Here is an 18,830-nt window from a genome sequence, read left to right as displayed (position 1 = left end):
GTGGGTGTCAGGAGGATGGAGCCAGGCTCTTCTCGGTGACAACCAATGATAGGACAAGGGGCAATGGGTACAAACTGGAACACAGAAGGTTCCACTTAAATGTGAGAAGAAACTTCTTCATGGTGAGGGTGGCAGAGCCTGGCCCAGGCTGCCCAGGGAGGTTGTGGAGTCTCCTTCTCTGCAGACATTCCAACCCGCCTGGACACCTTCCTGTGTAACCTCCTCTGGGTGTTCCTGCTCCGGCGGGGGGATTGGACGGGATCACCTTTCGAGGTCCCTTCCAGTCCCTGACATTCTGTGATTCTGTGATTCTCCAGAGAAGGTAAGAGCAGCACAGAGTTGTGTACTGAGCAGAGAGATGGAGTTTCAAGGTGTCGAGTTATTTGCTCTGTCCTCAGCTCCAGCTGCTGGTGCTTGGGCGGGCGGAGAGCACAGCCCTGTCCAGCTGTGATCCCACCCCGTGAGCAGCAGCGGGCACAGGGAGGGAGGGCAGGCGGCTTTGATCCACCCCAGCGTGTGGTTGCTACAGCCGGGGGCTCTGCAGGGCCAGGCGATTGATAGAGGCTTCAGAGGGATCCCCTGGGTTACAGACTCCAGGCACTCCTGTGACTGTCTCAGTGGAACTCTGGTTTGATCTGATTAACAACAGAGAGCTGGAACCACACAAGGACAAAATGAAATTTAAAAAAGAGGGGTTTTTTGTACCTAACCTTTCCATTACTTACCCACCAGTGTGATTGATCCCCGCACAAAGGTCATAGATTCAGCTGTGAAGAGAAAAGAGAAGCCAAAGTATGCCTGATAGCACATGGTTTCTTACCTTTAGAATCGCAATTCAGGGTCTAATGCCTTTTTTTTGCAGAAAAAAAGGTGTCTCTTAACTCCACCCATATCGTGGAAAGTGATGGAAGAGCAACAGGCCAGTTTTACAAGTTTTTAAAGTTTCTCTGAAACAGCAGCAGTCATCCAAGTTCAGGAATAAATGCAGTGAGATGTATTTTCACAAGCATGTGGATCCTCTTTCATTAGTAGCATTTTTCCACTCTTTTTCCACAATTATTTTTCTGTTAGGGTATTTCTTATTAGGCTAGGTAAAATTAAAGCAGAACTGAATCTTGCCTCTTGAGAACACTCTCAATGGTAGGAGGCAGACTTGATGTGGAGCGCTTGGCTACCCATTGATCCTCTAATAATGGGTAAAATAATACCACGCCTTATTCCCTTCTTTTTCTAGCATTTTAATTGCATTTTTTGCTTATCGCATATTTGGTTTTATATGGATGCCTGTATATACTTACCCATAGAAAGCAAACTATCTTCTGTATGGAAATATGTACTTCTTGTGAAGGTCTTTTCACATTCTTAAAACCTTGTTTCTCGGAAGGCACACACCAAATGTACTTGTCTCAATGGGCATAGTTAATACGAAAGTTGAATAGAAAATAATATGGGTTTTCTTTTTGTGCTCTTAAAGCTTGCTCATTTTTTGAATTGTTTGTTATAGAATGGAAGTTGATCTTGGAGTTACTAGAAAGAGCACAGAGTAAAGAGTCTTTAAGGTCTACCAAGGGCAGAAATCCATCTTTCCTTGACAGTAATGCTGCATTGTTCTGTTCGTTTCTGGTTTACATCTAATTCCTGGCTGACAAGTGTCCGTTTTTCATGCTCATTCATTAGTCACTGTTGCATTAGCACTGCCTTGAAGGCATCTGGCCTGCCTCTTATCATGTTTCTCAGAAATGATAAAAGATATCCTTAAAGTTTTACCCACCCACCCATCACAGCAAAACCCATAACAGCAAAGAGATAAAATACATTTGATTAAAAAGAAGAATAGGGTCATTCTTTGCTCATTCTTAGAAGCTGACAGGAGGAAAAAGAAGTAGGGAAATGCCATGAGTTCATGTAGAAACTATTAACTTTAGCAGGCAAACAAGCAACTTTTGAGCGGTTTGTAAGCTAAAAATGCATTAAACATAAAATGAGTCATTTAGCAGTGCATCAAAATCAAGATCTAATGCCCCTCTGCCCAAAAAGCACAGCGATTCAGGAATAAAGCTAACACCATGGTGTACACTGAGATTTTGATTTCCCATTATACTGGTTCAGCTTTATGCTTGTGGAAATTCATTTCAATGGAGCCATCTGTCCCTACCAGAGAGGGTTGTGCGGGAGTATTTCAGGAGACTTGGAGGGAAGTCTCGTCTTAAGTATGCTGTAAATGTGCGATATATGCCACAAGAACCTCCTCTGAATTTACTGAGGCTATACATTACTAAAGAAAATAGAATCTGGCTGGAGGTGCCAGACCAGAATTTTAATTCTTCTCCTTGGTTTCTTTTTATGAAGACAGCCTTGAAGGGAAGTTAGAGGCAGAGGAAATGCTGGGTGGGGGTGCAGGCTGTCCCCCGAGCCTGGCGGTGACATCCCCACCTGCAGCTGGGTGACACGTGTAAGAGAACTGGTGAGAAAAACGAGGCAGACCCCACAGCATCGCTTTGTACCAGGGCTCGCTCCGCTCCAAAGAGATGAGCCGTGGCAGCAATATTACCTGTATAAACAGGAGGAGACTATTGCTAATACAATCAGGGATTATTCTACATTACCGAAGTAATAATGGTAAAAAAACGTGCAACTGCCTTTCTCTTGTCTCTCCCTATTGTAGGTGAGGGTGGAGAAGGCTCTCTCAGCATCACATTAACCAGGCTGCTGCCGACCCGGGGCTTTAATAATTCACACTCTCTCTTCACAGACAAAGAGGTCCTGCCCCAGAATGGATCAAATATTTTATTGTTTTGCTTTTTCAGGCAATCTGATGATTGTTAAAACTTTTTTTTTTTTTAAATGGGATGTATTTTATTCATCTTTTACCGTTCTCTCAGAAAATAGATCCCTTCTGTCCTTGCTTGCAAGCAATTGTAACTTATATGACGTTTTGAAACAGTGAAAAATGTTATTGGAAAGGCTCTGCTTGGAAAATCTCCAAAGTCCCTCAGCACATTAGCGAGCTCACCTACTCCTGGTCGACAGTGTGAAGCTGCCATGATGACTATAATTGTTAAACGGCAAAGGAAGCCGAAGATTGAAGAATTAGAAGGACGTCTTTGTTATCCACAGAAATGATAATGCAAGGGCCATAAAAAAAAAAAAAAAGCGGTCATTTCAAAAGCCAGTGCTGTCCCAGCAGGGTGTTTCATGATAACTGGAGCAGGTTATGAAGCTGTTTGTCCAGGCCCTTCACTTCTTCCTCACTTAAAAAACCACTTTTTGAACTCGTTTGTGTGTTACAACCAGCGAACCTTATTCTTGGTTAGGTAAAACTTGCCTTGCACAGCTGCAATCTGCAGCTGTTTGTAGGTGGCAGGGCTGTGGCAGGGGGTGGTGGGTAATTCTGGGGGGTTGAAGCTGTGAACATGTGGGAGGGAGCCAACAGAACAGGGTATAACAGCTCCCGAGCTTGTAAATACATTATTATGTTTTTTTTTTTTTTCACACATAAGTATCATTTACTCGATAGTATCTAATGGCTCCTTTGAGAACATTACTGTCTATACTGACTACATTATGTCAAGGCCCCTACTTAGTGTATTTTTAGTTTGTGGATCATTGACCCGCTCGAATCCAACGGTGCCGTTAAAGCTTCCGCACACGGGGGGCTCTGCAGGCAGAGGGGGTCGGGGTCCCGCTGGGAAACCACTGCAGCGGTTCCCGGGGAAAAAGGGTGTTCGGAACCAGCAATTCCAGCTGTTGATAACAAAGAGGTTAAAGTGGGATTTTTTTCACTGTTATTACACGTTTCTAGACTAATGCTATTTACTCTTATATGCACTAACATTTGTTGGCTTTGTTTTATTTTGGTTTTTTTTTTAAAGGGGATTATTGCACACGTGAGGCTATAGAGAACTCCAGAGCTCTATTAATGTTCCAGGAAGGCAGGCAGGACAGTAAATCAACATGTCAATGAAAAAACTCAATTATTATCTATCTAATCTGCCTCTATTGTCTTCATCCCTCCATATCTGAACACCTGAAAGCTGTTATTAATGTACTATTTATTACTGTGCTTATATACTTCTGTTACCAGCATGGTAACTTTCTCATTTATCCTCAACCATGATAGTAGAGCGCGATACATCTGTTATAATTGTTTGCACTGTACACATATATGTATGTGTTAGATGCACTAAGGTGTACCTGGTGTGGAATTAAAATCAGCATTTGCAGCTATCACAGAGCTTTTCCATGGTACAGCTAGAGTAACGTTCAATTCCAGGTAGCTGAACAAACGCATTTTCCCGATATAAGCTAAGAGACAGAGGTCTCCTGCTATGCAAAGGTGAGTTTTGGAGGAGCTGATTTTGGTGGCTTTGCCTTTTGGTAGTGCTGATGTAGTTCCTTGTGGGGTCAGCTGTAAATCAGATCTTGGAGGTAATCTAGATGAAAAAAACCCAAGCTCTCTGGATGGTTTATTTATAAACTGTTCAATTCAGCGATCTGTTTTCCAGCACAGCCGCAGGTTATGTCTTCAAAATATGAAGTATTTGGCTTTTAAATTGTTCCCGTATTGTTTATTTCCAGTATGACACAAGTATTTGTACAACCTCACCGTGAGCTGGCATAGGGAACTGGTCTGACTTCAGAACAAAAAGTAAAATAAAAATAACCATTTTTACGAGGTCTTTTTTTAAAGTCAGGCCAGTTCTCTGATGTGACTTTGAACATGGCCCCATGCCTGTTTGCAGCAGAAACCAGCAGCAGGGAGAAATACCCCAGTCACTACTGGGGCTGAATGCTCGGTTCTCCAAAACCCCATTCTCCCTGGCACAGCAGAGAGGGAGCCAGTCCATGGCAGAAATACAGAGCTAGTGATAGGGAGGGATCTTCTCAAGTCCATTTTAGCACCAACGCAAAGATTTTACAGAAGCGTACAAAAAAACCTCCGAGTGCACAGCTGTCCACTCCGATGAACTGATCTGATGTTCGGAGGGGCATTCGATGCCTTCTCTGCCTGCCACTCTTCCATGGTGCTGTGCAGGGATCCAAGCATGGTTCAGCTCCACATTATGATGATGATTATTATCTATTTAGTGCTACAGGGATAATGATAAGGTGAAGACAAGTTAGCTGAAGCTGTAAAGTTAATGCTTATAAACTAAAAGTACATTAAATCACAGCGTGAGCACTTTCAACCATAAGCTTAAGGCAACTCAGCTTATGTGCTGTAGTTTTACAGATTTGTTTAATTTTCCATAACTTTCTTTAGTACTTCACTGGTATTGTTTACCAAATGTAAGTTATCTGAAGAAAGGATGTGTTTTGCTTTTTGATCTGTGTCTGGACATGACCTTCCACAGTGAGGCCTTGGATCCTCACTGAGTTCACATACTCTACCACAATATAAATAATAAATCCACTATGGAACCTTTGACCGCTTAATGTTGGAATGAAGTGAAAACATGTTCCAGCCTTTTTTAAGTGCTTCGCTCTCCCAGGAGCAGAAATGTTATTTTCTCTGTTTAGAGAGATCTCCCACATTTATGCAGTATGGCAATCAAATGTAATTTAAACAACCAGCTATTAATACTACTAATTCTTTTTTATTTTACTTCTACCTCATGCCCCAGATCTCCGAAAAACTTTTGAGCAGGAGCCCTTGGGAAAAGAAGTGTCCCTGGAACAAGAGGTGCTGCTCCAGTGCCGTCCACCTGAAGGCATCCCAGTAGCTGAGGTGAGCAGCAAATCAGTGTCCTGGCACTCGGACATCCTGGCTAAGGCCTGAGCTGATGGGTGGCTAATGGTGCAGTGAGTTAGGGCATGGCATGATGAATGGGTGGTAATGAAGAGCTGACTGACTGCTGCTGGTAGACAAGATTGATTGGGACCTGATTAATGGCTTTGGATTATGGTGTCTTGCTGGGCAGAGCTGCAGGCGGTTTTGTTTCTTTTTTCTCTTCCCTTTCAGAAATCACAGTTAAATCTGGCATCCAAAGGACATGTAGCTGGTGAAGCACTTTAATACCAGCCTAATATTTTTCCTTTTCCTTTTAAAGAAAAAAACATTTCACTTATTCTGAGGGGCACCTTTCAGGCATAGTATAAAGGTGTTTTAATTTTTAGTTTACCAGATTATATTTCATGCACGTGTTTGTGTGCGCACCAGCCAGCTCTGCACAAGAAGATGTACCATGGTCCAGTACAGGCTCCCAGGTGGAGCAGCATGAGGTGGGGGCAAGTAAGGGATATATCTGCCTAATAATCCATCTTCAGGGGCTCGTCTGGTTTTCCTACTGGCATTTAAATAAACCCAGGGTGGGCAGCCTGCCCTCCACCTGGCAGGAGTGTCAAACCCTTCAGCAAAATCTGTGCCCACCAATGGCAGTTGGGTGTCCCCGTGAACAGGAGCTTCCGAAGTTCAGCGGTGGCTCCATCTTAAGACTCGTTGCTCTGAGTCACACGGAGGCCTCTGAAATCCTAAATCCGCTGAGGCTGGTAAGAGAAAAATTGATTGTTAATGGTGGTAATTCCCCTATCTGAATTCTCCTCGGATTTCCTCTGCCACGCACAGACGAAACTGTTGCCAATTTGCATTAGGATAAGTTAGGCTGTCGTGGCTCAGTAGCAAAATGGTTGTCACTCAGCGCCGATGACTGATTTCTCAGGAGATGAAGCTTAAAGTGTTACCTCCCCATCTAACCCAAGTTTAGATTTAATCATAATTGCAGAAATGTGTCCACAAACATCAGAAGGAATAATTAGCATAGAGGGGTTTTCCCATTTTCTTTTTGTGTAGGCTGTTTCCTTTCCCTGTTAAGATCCCCAAAACTGTAAAGAGCATTTAGGTCTGCAGACCCAGCTTGCTGACAACTTTAATAGTAATCAGTTGGCTTTGCTCAGGAATTGAGCAGCAATTTTTTATTTTCCTTTCTGATGCTTTTTTGCATCAGATCAACTTGCTGTTTTGCCGTGACAAGAGTGTTTGCAACAAGATATGTTGCTCTGGAGGTGCAGGGCCATACTAGGGAACTTCATTACCTTTGCTAGAAATGGACATTGATGATGATGGGTAGCTTGTTTGAATGCTGTGTTACAAGCACCTCTGCAATGTCAGCAGCCAGTCCAGTTATTTCCTTGGAAAGGTCTGTAATGGCTGCATCCTGAACAGTATGATTTACCATGGTGTGTAGAGGGGGAACTTGGTCTGCAAGAGCCATTAGCACTTGTCATTTTTTCTCTTAAGTCAAATTGAATGTGTCCTCCTTCCACTGAGCTGCTGTAAAGGCAAAAAAGAAGGTGCTCCACTAGCCACGTCTGTTTCCTAGTACAACATCTCTGAAAAGATCCTCTGTGAGCTGCTCTCATAATAATTGCCCTTTTCCCCATCTTCTAGTATCCTGGCTCACTCTGTCAATAGCCAAGATTCATGACTGTACATTAACCGGATCTGAATCTTATTTGTACCGTGGTCGGGGCAGACACCAATTAATACTTGACAGGCTCAGAAATCGTATAGTCCCCATCTGACATTCAAAAGAACCGTTCTCAGCGTTGGTTTTTTTTCCTCTTCTGACTTTTGAAGTCAAAAGGAGATCAAACACCAAGATTGGACATCCGCCTAATACAGCCTCTTTGTAGATTCTTTCCAACACTATTAAAAGAACAAAGACCTGAACACTAATGAATATGAATACCTTAATGTGACACTTCATTACAGCCACTTGCCGAAGCTGGTAAGATAAATTTAAAAAAATGGAAAGATGAAAGGTAACTTGGTGGGTTGAAAGATTACATAGTTATTTTAATTTAGAGATGAATGAGTTCTTTGTTTAACACTTCGTTTATTTGTTTGGAGAAGTTTCTGATAATGACAGTACAGGTAACTAAGTCAGAAAGGACTCGGGAGCAGGCGGGCAGCAGGCTGAGGCTGTTTCCATCTTGTCGAAAGACCGTTTTGATTCCAAGTAGGGTAACCCATATGCTGCAGCTGTGAGCAGCATTTCCAAATGCTTTGGTAAGGAGGTACCTCAGGCCCTTCACACTCTGGGAACTGTGTTTTCTTTTGGTTTTGGTTTGGTTTTTTCCCACTTACCAGCTTCTGAAGTAGTCACTGGATTTAACACCAAAACAGAGGAAGAAAAGCTTATGCTGTGAAAGTGTACAAAACACACGCTCAGTGTAATGGAATGCTGGAGCCCAGAGTCCCAGTACCTTCCCCTTGCTTTTTCTCTTTGATTTTATTCTCCCTCTTCATTTTTTTTTCCTGATATTTCAAATTGGTGGGAACAACCACACTCAGGGATACATTCTGTCCTCTTTTCAGCAGCTGGGGAATTTAGTCTTAGAATTCCCAGCATATTTAATTGCAATTAACTGTGTCAAGCTCTTGTGGATCAATGCTAGAGCAGCTCTTACTATTACTGAAAAGCTGAACCACATAGCAGCATACAGCTGCTCCACAGGGCAAGAAGGACAAAGACAGAGGTGGACAGGCAAAGCTTTTAAGTCAGCACTTGCCAGTCCCTCAGATCCAAAAGGACATGACAAGCATTAGAGTTGGCTCAGATCATGGCCACTAAAAAAAAAAAAAAAAAAAGCCAAATATCCAAATAGAAGAAGGTGTGTTAAAATACACCAGCCTCATGGCCCGAGGTCAAATCAAAGTACATCTTGCTTGTTCACTTGGGACAAAGTAAGGAACCGAGGGTTTGCTTGGGCTCTGGGATTTAGCTTCTCTGCAGCCATATGCCCCTGAGCAGCTTTGGTGCCAGCTGCACTGTGTCTTGCCTCCCCACTCCTGGTTTTATAGCCAATATTAAACTGAACCTACCTACAGGTTAGTGAAACACCCAGGTAAATGCTTTGTCTTTTCCTATACATGGCAGCGGAAGGACTCAGCACAGGCGTTCTTACACTGAGGTTTCCACACGTAGTTGAGGAGTGAAGGGGCAAATTTGCTGGAGAAAAAAAAAAAAACAAAAAGGAATGGACATAAAACCAAACAACCCCCTGCCCCAGTTCCATACTTCCCTGCCTCCTGCTTTTCCTCAATGGGGAGGAATAGGATCAGGTGGTGAGATGAGCAGCCTGACCCACCAGGCTCGGCAGGAGCTGCCGGTGCTCAGCAGAGATCAGAGAGTTGCAGCTCCCCAGTGCCATCAGAAACATCCATTTCAATTCCACTCTCTTCTGCATGTGTATTTTTTCAAACCCAGCCTGAGAAGTCAGGAAGGATCCTATTCTGCCATGCTCCAACAGTAATGGCAGAGTTATAAGCAATTAACCTGTTAGCTCATTTAATTTGTTCTTTGAAAGATGCCAGCATCGTATTCCACATGACAAAATACAGTCAGAGACATCGTGTCACATCAGATTAGCTCATTGCGATAGGTTATAGATCAAAACATCAATGAGATGTGAGATTGGTTAATATGCCATAAGCCGCCAGATGAACTTTTGCATTGAAATGTGTGATTTGTGATGCCCTTAACAGGGCGAAAAATTCTTCTTTAATAATAATTGAGGTGTTTCATGGTGTAGTTTAATTGCAGAACAGGGTGAAATGTACAATTTGGTGACCCAGTTGGGTTTAAAACTGAATGTGATATTTATCTACGTTCATAGCTTTAATTAGGAACTAGAGCAAGGGCAAAAGCATCCCTGAGTTGAGAGGCAGAAGAGGGTGTTTTGCCAAGTCAAGCTGACTGTGACACAGACTTTATTCAGCTGCTCTTGCACAGGCAAAACCTGATGGGAGCTGGGGACTTCTCCAAATAGGCAGCATCAGGTGGCTGCTCCATCTAATTGATTATTAATACGACTGCTGTTTGCTTTGTTTCATGAGAGCCACTTCTGTTTTGCAGCAGTTATCCCTTAATTGGGAGTTCATGTGTATGCATTTCCATGCAGGTGTGTGTCACAGAGACAGTGTTTTATATTCCCAGCAGGAAAGCGAGCTCTAAGAGAGGCGAGTAGAGGAGTTTGTGGCCATAAATACTAATTAGCTGGGAAGTGACACTGTCCTTTGCGGTGCCTTGCAACATACAGCAGGACTGCCTTCAGGTGTCAGTGGGAGGAAGAGCAAGGAGGGGAAGGTGGGTTTGTGTGCAGAAGGAGCACAGCCCAAAATGAATGAGGGCTGCTCATTCCTTTTGCCCTGGAGAACCACTGGATGCAAGGTCTGGCCTTGGGTAAGGTCCAGAAGCACAGGATAAAGCTCCCTGTAATTGTCAGTGTCCGGTCCCATGCTTTTCTGTTCCTTTTTATAATACATACTTTTTACACCCCAGTCTGCTGGTGGGTGGTCAGGGCACTTCTTTGAGGTTGTTTGCTTCTTGTTCCTTCTGGAGATTTGCACTCATGGGCACCAGAAAGCTTTGCCTGTGTCTAGAAGGTAGAAGATTTGCTGGTTTTGGCAGGTACTCTCCAGTCTGAAGATGACTGTAGGGCAGCTTGGTGCTGTGGACGCAATGAGAGACCAGGATCCAGGACTTGTACCCTGCTGACTTCCCTCTTGAGATTGCAAGAGCTGTAAGGAACGACTCGTACAATCAGGAGGGGCGATCTAGACGAGCTCGCATCCCTTTTCCATTCTTGGGTTTCTTTTGGAACAGACGTGCTGTTGCTCTACCAGATTCTAAAACAGTCACGCATATGCAAGTGTGCCAAGAGATTTGAATGTCTAGTAATGCTAGTAACTTGGCATGGCTAAATTTGTGTCAGCAATTAGCTTCTGTAATGGGTTTTCCTGCGTATGTAATCACTTGTGTGATTTATGATCCCCATGTTCGTTTAGTCTGCACAGAAGCCTGGCCTGGCTTTTCAAGTCTTAGTCTTCGTGTGTGCTGCCTTATTTCAGGCTGCTGCTGGAAACATCCTGCACATCCAGCACCGCTCTGGCTGAGCACCGAGGTACAGCCGGGGCAGTGATTGCGGGTTTTCTGTTCTTGCTGATGGTCTCATTTTTCATGTTGGGTGGCATGTGGCAGGTTCCCTCTGTTAATTAGAACAAATGCACCAATTATGTTAATGTATCTCCCGATACCAATCAGCGAATAATTAGAGACAACACATCTGTCTCTCGCTGGGGAGTGGGAGGACAGAAAAGGCGCTACAAGGTGTGTTGCTCTAAATTCCAGCATCGTGTGCTTTCCTCAGCCAGTTGTGGGGATGGCTCGGTCTGGTGGCGGGCTTAGCGGTGTGTTCGCAGCGCTGGATGTATAGATCCAGCACAGCTGGCAGGAGCCCGGGGCCTCACTGCTTGGCAAATTACATACTGAGGACCTCTGAGCAAAAAGTAGCTGACTCTGGGTGCACTTCACCTTCTCAGCAGTCACTGGGAGTCAGGATTTCATTCGCTGCTCTCACACCTCGACAAAGGGGCCTTCTCTTGCTAGTCAGTTTGCAAACATATAACAAAAATACCTTCTTGAGTAGAAAACTTGAAAAAGAAATGGGGATTTTGTGCCTGCTTTGTTGCAGGGGGCTGGTGTGTGAGAAAAAAGCAGTTGCGTGTTGCTGTAATTTTCCATAGCTGTCATCTCCACAAGGGAGCACTTACCCCATCCTTCATGGTGGTATTGTTGCCAATCTCTGTGCATACAGCCATCCACACATTTACTAATAACAGTTGGTGGGATGTGTCTGATTTAACAGAATAAATACAGGTGGGTATCTGTTCAGGAATTGTGACTATAGCTAGTGAATTTACATCCTCAATAGTTAGGCAAAAGCAAACATCTACCCTACAAACATCTACAGAGAGTTGAAAAATGAAGCCGTGAGGGTGTGATTTGGGATGACCCTGAAGACAGGCATCTTGTGCACTTTGAGATGTCCGTGGATATCCTGCTGCCCCTCTGGACACTCACCCAGAGGGGTGCAGGCCTCTGGCACATCAATGTCTGATGCCTCATCCATTAGCACCTTGTGAGCATGGTGGCTTCCCCAGGGCGCCAGTCACCGTCATTCAGGCAGCGGAATTCAATCCAGGATGAGTTTCTGCATTGACTGGATGAGCAGCCTACTTCAGGGAGGGCTCTGCACCTTGGGGAATGACATGGCATCAAGAGAGATGGTTGCCTTTCACGTCTGTAATAACAGTTTGCATACTCGTCATTCATAAATCACACTGTCTTGTTCCGCTTTGTTCTCTTCTCTTTCGTATTTAACACCTGATCTCTTCCTACTTACATGACAAACCCACCCTGCTCCCACCTGTTCTGGATGCCTCGAAAAAGTACATCTGAGGTGCGGAGCACTGCAGGAACCTGCGCCAGAAAAAATGAGGCCACTAGTAACTGAAAATAAGTACCAACAGAATTCTCACACGTTGTAGTGTGTTTATTAGTTGCCATTTCTACAAGGACTGAGGGAGAAAACACAACTGCTGCCTCGAGGGGCGTGCTCTTTTTTGTGTTGCTCTACTGGTGGCTAAAATGTGTATGGAAGGAGACTCCCGCCTCTTGTCAAATCGCCAATCAATTCCTCCCTTCAGATTTGACAACATTATAGTTTGCAATATGAACAGACTCATCATAAAAACCTGGATGCTAGAAGAAGACCGATATATTAAAGTGGTATCTTGTAAAAGAGATGGGGTTTAGACATGCACACACAGTACCAATGTACTGGCAAAGCAGATTTTTCAGAAAAAAAAATAAAATATCCTGTTGTTCTGCAAACTTAATGTTTTAATGTTAGCAAATCCTATAAGCCATTAGGTGAAAAGGATCTTTTTCCTAAGAGATTTCATGAAGAGCCAGAGGCAGTATACTGAATTACACAGAGTATATTTTTTTCTGATATTGGCAACTCCTGTTTTCATATCCTCTTCGGCATTTTTGCAGGCATGACAGGGAATTTAATGCTTATAGCTTTAATTTTATCTAATCAGCTGAGACCCAGACTGAATATGCATGTCTGTGTTTTTGTGGAAACGGTCGCAGAGTACAGGAAAAAGAGAACCACATGCTTGGGCATGGAGCCTTGCATAGTGCTGAGGGCTGCTAGAGTACATGCTTGGATAGGCATACCAGAAGTAGTTTGGACCGAGCCTTAGACGATGCAGACTGTAGTCCTGTCCTCACTGGCATCCTGATGTCCTTAACGTGCCGAGCACAGGAAAAGTCCACGTGGATTTGAAGGTGGTATGTGCAGGGCTGTGGTGGTTCATGTAGCGTCTTTTAGCATCCTAACACAAGTCTGTACTCCATCTCACAAATAAATAATGGTATTAAAAACCAAAAAAGTTATTTTGTGTGAGAGGCAGGGGTTAAGTGGCAGCCTACCACTGATGGACAGTAAGCTTCTGGCTTGTTTTTCAGTCTGGGATGCATGCAGACTCGATCTGCGGGTAAGGCAGCAGCTAGGTATTTCCACGGACTGAACAGGAGTCTGTCTATCTTGATTATACCTGATACCTATTAGGATTCAAGAAAGGAAGAAGAACAATTTTAGTCATCCTGGCGAGGAAAACAAGGTTATTGACTAAGAGCTTTTATCTTCTGTGGTAAAACATGAATGTTGTAGAGAAAGAAATACAGCCTCCCAAGTTTTATGTCTTTTTTTCTTCCTTCTCTGTTCCTCGCAGGCACATGTATCTGTTTCCACAGCCCTTTTTGCACCGCCAATTTTAAGCCATACAGTATCGACAGCTGTGAGGTTACCACAAACTGCAGTGGTTGAAGTCAAGCCTTCCTCAGGGCAGTGGCTTTACATTCACTAAGGTGGATGTCTTTGGAAGCAGCTCACATTTGATGTACACCCACCCAGACTGGGGTAGGGGAGCTGGAGCTGCTTAAAGTAGGAATAGAGACAGCGGGCAGCTTGAATCCAAGCAGGTCTTGGCAGTTAGCACCTCACAGGTCCAGCAGATTGATTGTGTTTATGTTTTTCATCTTTTAATTAAATCCTGGGCACAAGCTGAAGTGATCCAGTGACATGAAGCCCCAGCTTTGATCCACCCAGGGCTCCAGTCCCATCCTTCAGAGCATGCTCAGTTCAAATGAAAACGAGCTACTAGATTTGCAGCCAAATTATATTAGGGTGGCTCACAGCAGTCAGCTGGGATCTAATGGGGTGTTTCTTTAGGAATGCAATAAAGAGAACATTGTCTAGATTAAAAATCACACGTGAAAATATTTTTCTGCGTAACCAAGGAAATAACGCTTTATTAAAGTAAAATACAGATTACATAAAGGGAAAAATAAGCACTGATGTAGGCTTCGTGAGTCCCTATTTCCTTGGTAACTGTCTCTATTTTGTTTAATCCTGATTGCAGCAAAACAATAACATGCATGTATGTGTGAGCGCATGCATACTTAAGAACATTGGCGTGTAATTTGTTAGTGTGACCTACTCTGATATAGGGCCTCATTGTGTAAGACCCAGGGCAGGGACATACAGTGTTACTGCATAATTAACTGCCTAATTAGACAAGGCATACAAAAGACTAGGTGAGATCTCTGCTGTCATAGAGTTTCTGATGTAGTAAGGGAATTGTCTGTTTGTAGATGCGGTCCGAAGTTATCACCTCTTCCTTATCCCCGGCCTCAGACTCTGAAAACATGGATCAGCTCCTTGTCTCCGCGCTGTAGCTGGCAGCATTTGAAAATGCATTGATATTTTCAGCGCTAGGAAAGACGGCTGTTGTGTGGACAAGTGGGAGGGAATGGGAGCTGAAGGAAAGGGTTGATGTGAAGGGTGTTCTCCCAAGTTTCTGCCATGGTATTTTATTTCAGCTGGCAGCACATCTCAGGTGAGTCCTTCATGATGTGCCTTGACTCATTGCACTTTCTGGGGTAAGCAATGTAATCACAGACACTGTGCCCATTGTGGTGTGACCTGGTGCTGATTCACTGCCTCCCCTCCGGCCCTTTGAAACTCTAAGGTGGAGTGGCTGAAGAATGAAGAGGTGATTGATCCCGTGGAAGACCGAAATTTTTACATCACCATCGATCACAACCTGATCATTAAGCAAGCCCGGCTTTCTGACACGGCCAATTACACTTGTGTCGCCAAAAACATTGTGGCCAAAAGGAAAAGCACCACAGCGACTGTGATTGTCTATGGTAAGTGATGCCTTAGGGATGGACGTGCTCTCAAAACGAGCGGTGGGACAGGAGGGGGATGCAAAATGCCTGTATGCAGCAACCACTGTGGTGAGTGACCAGTCCCAGCCACCCATGATGCCCAGTGACTTGCAGCCATATGCAGCGACTGCAGTCAGGGTCCATTACCGAAAATACTCAGAATCACAGGTCTGATGGCTTGGCTTATTGGTGACAGATGACAGTGTCAAAGGAGGAGCTGACACCTACACAAACACCTGGTTGCCTCGTTGGAGAGAAGGCAGTTGCTGCCCTTGCCCTAACACATGCCAGCTGGATACATCAAGGAGCCATTAGTGCGATTCCTCCAGCAGGAGCATCCAAGGCATTGCTTTCTACCAAGGCATTTCACGTTCTAGTGACGCTTTTCAGAAATAAGAGTAAAACTAAAAGGAAGTTTGTACTTCCAGATACTGGTAATAGTGTCGGAGCACAGCAGAATGTTCTGTCTTCTTATATCTGCATCTGCAGCCTCAATCTAATGTTGAGGATGGCTGTGCTTTGGCTGAGGGGCTGGATGAGATGCCCTCCTCAGTCTGAGCCTTTGCCCCTGCAAAGTTACTGCCCCAGTGCATCCCAGGCAAGGGTATCCACCAGAACAAAACCTGCTCTGATGATGTGCCAGCTGACTGTCCTGGTGTTCCTTACAATCAGCTTAATTATAGGGTAGACAAGTAGGAAAAAATCTCTATGATTATCCCTAATATTCATTTCATATTCAGGGTGGCAGTTAGATTTAATTGTAAGCAGTTGCTTCCCTGAAGTTACAATGAGGGCCTTTTAGATCAGTTTTTATAGAAAACTGACTGAATTGAGTTGATTAGCAGTGTTTGTGATATTGAGGGATGGCCCATGCAAGAGCACTCTCTTTTGTAACTGTGATGAATACAGAAACATAAAGATGTAGACATACTGCAGATCTTCTTCATACATATACAGCATTTTTTTCAACAGCGCAATCAAGAGACATATGTAGGGGAGTAGCCGTTTTTATGGGATTTGCTACCAGAGTTGCTTAAGGGTTGTGTCATATCACAAACATTGGAGTTCAGGGAATCTGAGCAGTTTGTATGTTATCCATACGCTGGCGCTGGCATCATTAGATAGAACAGCACGGCTCCTTCTTCCTCCATCCATCTGTCCCAGAAAGTGAGGTGAGTGGAAAAGAGAGTCAGTGTAAATATCTTCCCAGAGATGTTCTGGGAATATCTTCCCAAATATCTTCCCAAAGTCCAATAATAAAAATGTACGTAGTGTGAGCTCACTCTGAACAGCTTAAATATCTGTTACAGAAGTGCTGGGACATTCATATCCACCAGCTATGTCCACAGAGAGATGAGTGAAGTCATCCTGACATCCTGAAATCACCTTCTGGAAAAGAAGGGCAAGAAAATTACAAATTTCTAATCAAAGCAGGGGGATCTCTCAGCATGCATAGATGATGGGTACATCTGAGAATGAGCCAGAGGTACCTTTGGGCCGCACCGGATGGTTTGCTAATGTGATCCTACTCTTTCTCTCTTGCTTTTCAGTGAATGGAGGATGGTCGACCTGGACTGAGTGGTCAGTGTGTAACAGCCGATGTGGGAGAGGCTTTCAGAAGCGGACGAGGACCTGCACCAATCCTGCCCCCCTCAACGGCGGTGCCTTCTGCGAGGGCCAGAGTGTTCAGAAAATAGCTTGCACCACTCTGTGTCCAGGTTCAGTATGAACAGTACATAGCCCTTGATAAATAGTCACCAGTCATTTCAGAAGAAGACTATTAGTTACAAAAGCCTTCTTCTCTTTATTAATAAATTCGACATTTCAGTGAATGAATATGAAATTATATTATGTAAGTAGATAAAACAGTGAGCACATTACATCAAGCAGCAGAGGATACAGACCCGCTTTCGCACACAGCTTGCGCCCGTGTCCCAGCTCTGGTAATTCAGGGGATTTGGAGGACATTCAGAGCTTCAGTTTTTAGGAAGTGGAGGTTGAAAGCTCTGGAAAAGGACTGGAATTTGAATACAGAAAGCAACTGTGATGTAAATATATTTGCAGTGTGTGTTCAGTCCGGCCATCACAGCAACTGGGGTGTGGATGTTAAATTTGAGGTGCGTGTTTACCTGACTTCAAATACAAAGATATTTATACTGGAAAGAGATGTGTGTGCATGCCTTTAAAAGGTATTTAATGTAGCCTTCTGAAAAATACAAAATTGCTTCAGGACACACAAGGTAGTTGGTGGCTTTTCTGTGACAAAAGTTCTGCCTTCTGTCCTATTGCCCAGTGCTTTCCTACCTCTGCAGTCCCACTCAAATCCATGGCAGAAGGGCTGTCTTCAGCTTTCGAAGCTTGGCCATCCAACTACAGTTCTTAGCGGCAGGTGAAACTTCAAAGCTGAAATTTCATTTGAGCTCATTGTTTCAAGCGACAGATTCCTGTCTCAGGCTGTGCCACTGGAACAATTTCATAGCTTGTTCCTCGGCTGTTCAATTTAGTGCTTTTGAAAATCATTTGCGGGATTTTGAAAGGTGCTAAATACGTTCCTGATTCTGCTCGTGTGAAATAGAGGAGTGCCTCTAGATATGTATTTTAATAGAAAATATTTAACATTCAGTATCTTCCTGTTAAAGAGGAATTTCTGACCAAGTTTAACTTCTGTGTTAAAAAATGCCCCTCCATCCCCCACCAAAAAAAAAAAAAAAAAATCACAGATTCCTGACTTGTTCATTTTCTTGTGCACTTTAAGCACAGAAAAACTGCTGACAATATTATAAGAAGGGAAGGAAAGGGCAGAAATGGGGCCAGGGCAGAGAGAAAGGAGAGGGAGAGTGGATGTGCATTTTACAGGCTAGACATAGGAGTTAAAGAAGAGCAAACTGACAACCCCTCTGCCTTGTGGGAATGGCCAGGAGTTGCAAACTGGCTTGTTGCTGAGATGTGCATCACTCTCAGTCTCACTTTTATGTACCCCCTAACAAGTCCTGTCCTTTCCTTCTCTCAGTGGATGGCAAGTGGACGTCCTGGAGCAAATGGTCGACCTGCGGCACCGAGTGCACCCACTGGCGCCGGAGGGAGTGCACGGCCCCGGCTCCGAAAAACGGGGGCAAGGACTGCGAGGGGCTGGTGCTGCAGTCCAAGAACTGCACCGACGGGCTCTGCATGCAGGGTAAGCGCCGCCGGGACGCCGCCGGGGTCTGGGATGTGTGCGGCCGCAGAAAAACCTGCAATAGCTGCAGAGCAGCATCGATGACCTATAGTCACGCAATTATCTGTAGGGTGGAGAAATGAGTTAGTCCAGTTCGCGCTAGTCTGGTCACCGCACTCTTCTTCCCTGAGGAGGAGCGTAATACTGTCTGGGGTTTATCAAGCTGAACAATGAATAATAAAGTCTCATAACAGAGCCCTCTCCTCACTGCCTTCCCCACCAAACAGCCCTTGTCTCTAATACCAGCTCAGAATCTGTCCAGGGAAGCTTGGCAAAAATGCAAATGAAAAGTAGAGGGTTTAAGACAAAACCAGCATTTTCAAAAGAGTAAACTTGGCAAAGCAGTTCAGCTTGTGGCTTCTTACTGTCAGGAATGGTGTGTGCATGTGTTTCTACATATAGGAGTCATGCCCCTTGTTGAATTTGGGGTGCCCTGTTACAGAAAGAGGTACCCTGCACCTTTGCAGTGCCTATGCAAACCTCGTGTATAGTTATCAGCATGCTGCAGCCTCATGAAGATCATGTCTAGC

General features: G+C 44.3%; 1 protein-coding gene across 2 annotated transcripts in view; it reads left to right on the top strand.

Moving 5' to 3' along the window:
• Window positions 1-18,830, top strand: part of UNC5C (unc-5 netrin receptor C) — a 230,607-nt gene that overhangs the window by 174,397 nt on the left and 37,380 nt on the right. For both annotated transcript variants that reach the window (XM_065633582.1, XM_065633581.1), the window contains exons 4-7: window positions 5,625-5,728; window positions 14,885-15,065; window positions 16,637-16,804; window positions 18,097-18,261. In XM_065633582.1, the coding sequence (XP_065489654.1) occupies window positions 5,625-5,728; window positions 14,885-15,065; window positions 16,637-16,804; window positions 18,097-18,261 (618 nt within the window). The remainder of the gene's footprint in view (window positions 1-5,624; window positions 5,729-14,884; window positions 15,066-16,636; window positions 16,805-18,096; window positions 18,262-18,830) is intronic.

This window comes from Caloenas nicobarica, chromosome 4 (assembly GCF_036013445.1).
Source record: "Caloenas nicobarica isolate bCalNic1 chromosome 4, bCalNic1.hap1, whole genome shotgun sequence".
Lineage (NCBI taxonomy): Eukaryota > Metazoa > Chordata > Aves > Columbiformes > Columbidae > Caloenas > Caloenas nicobarica.
The sequence above is the reverse complement of the archived record's forward strand: the minus strand, read 5'-3'. Positions and strand labels throughout refer to the sequence as shown.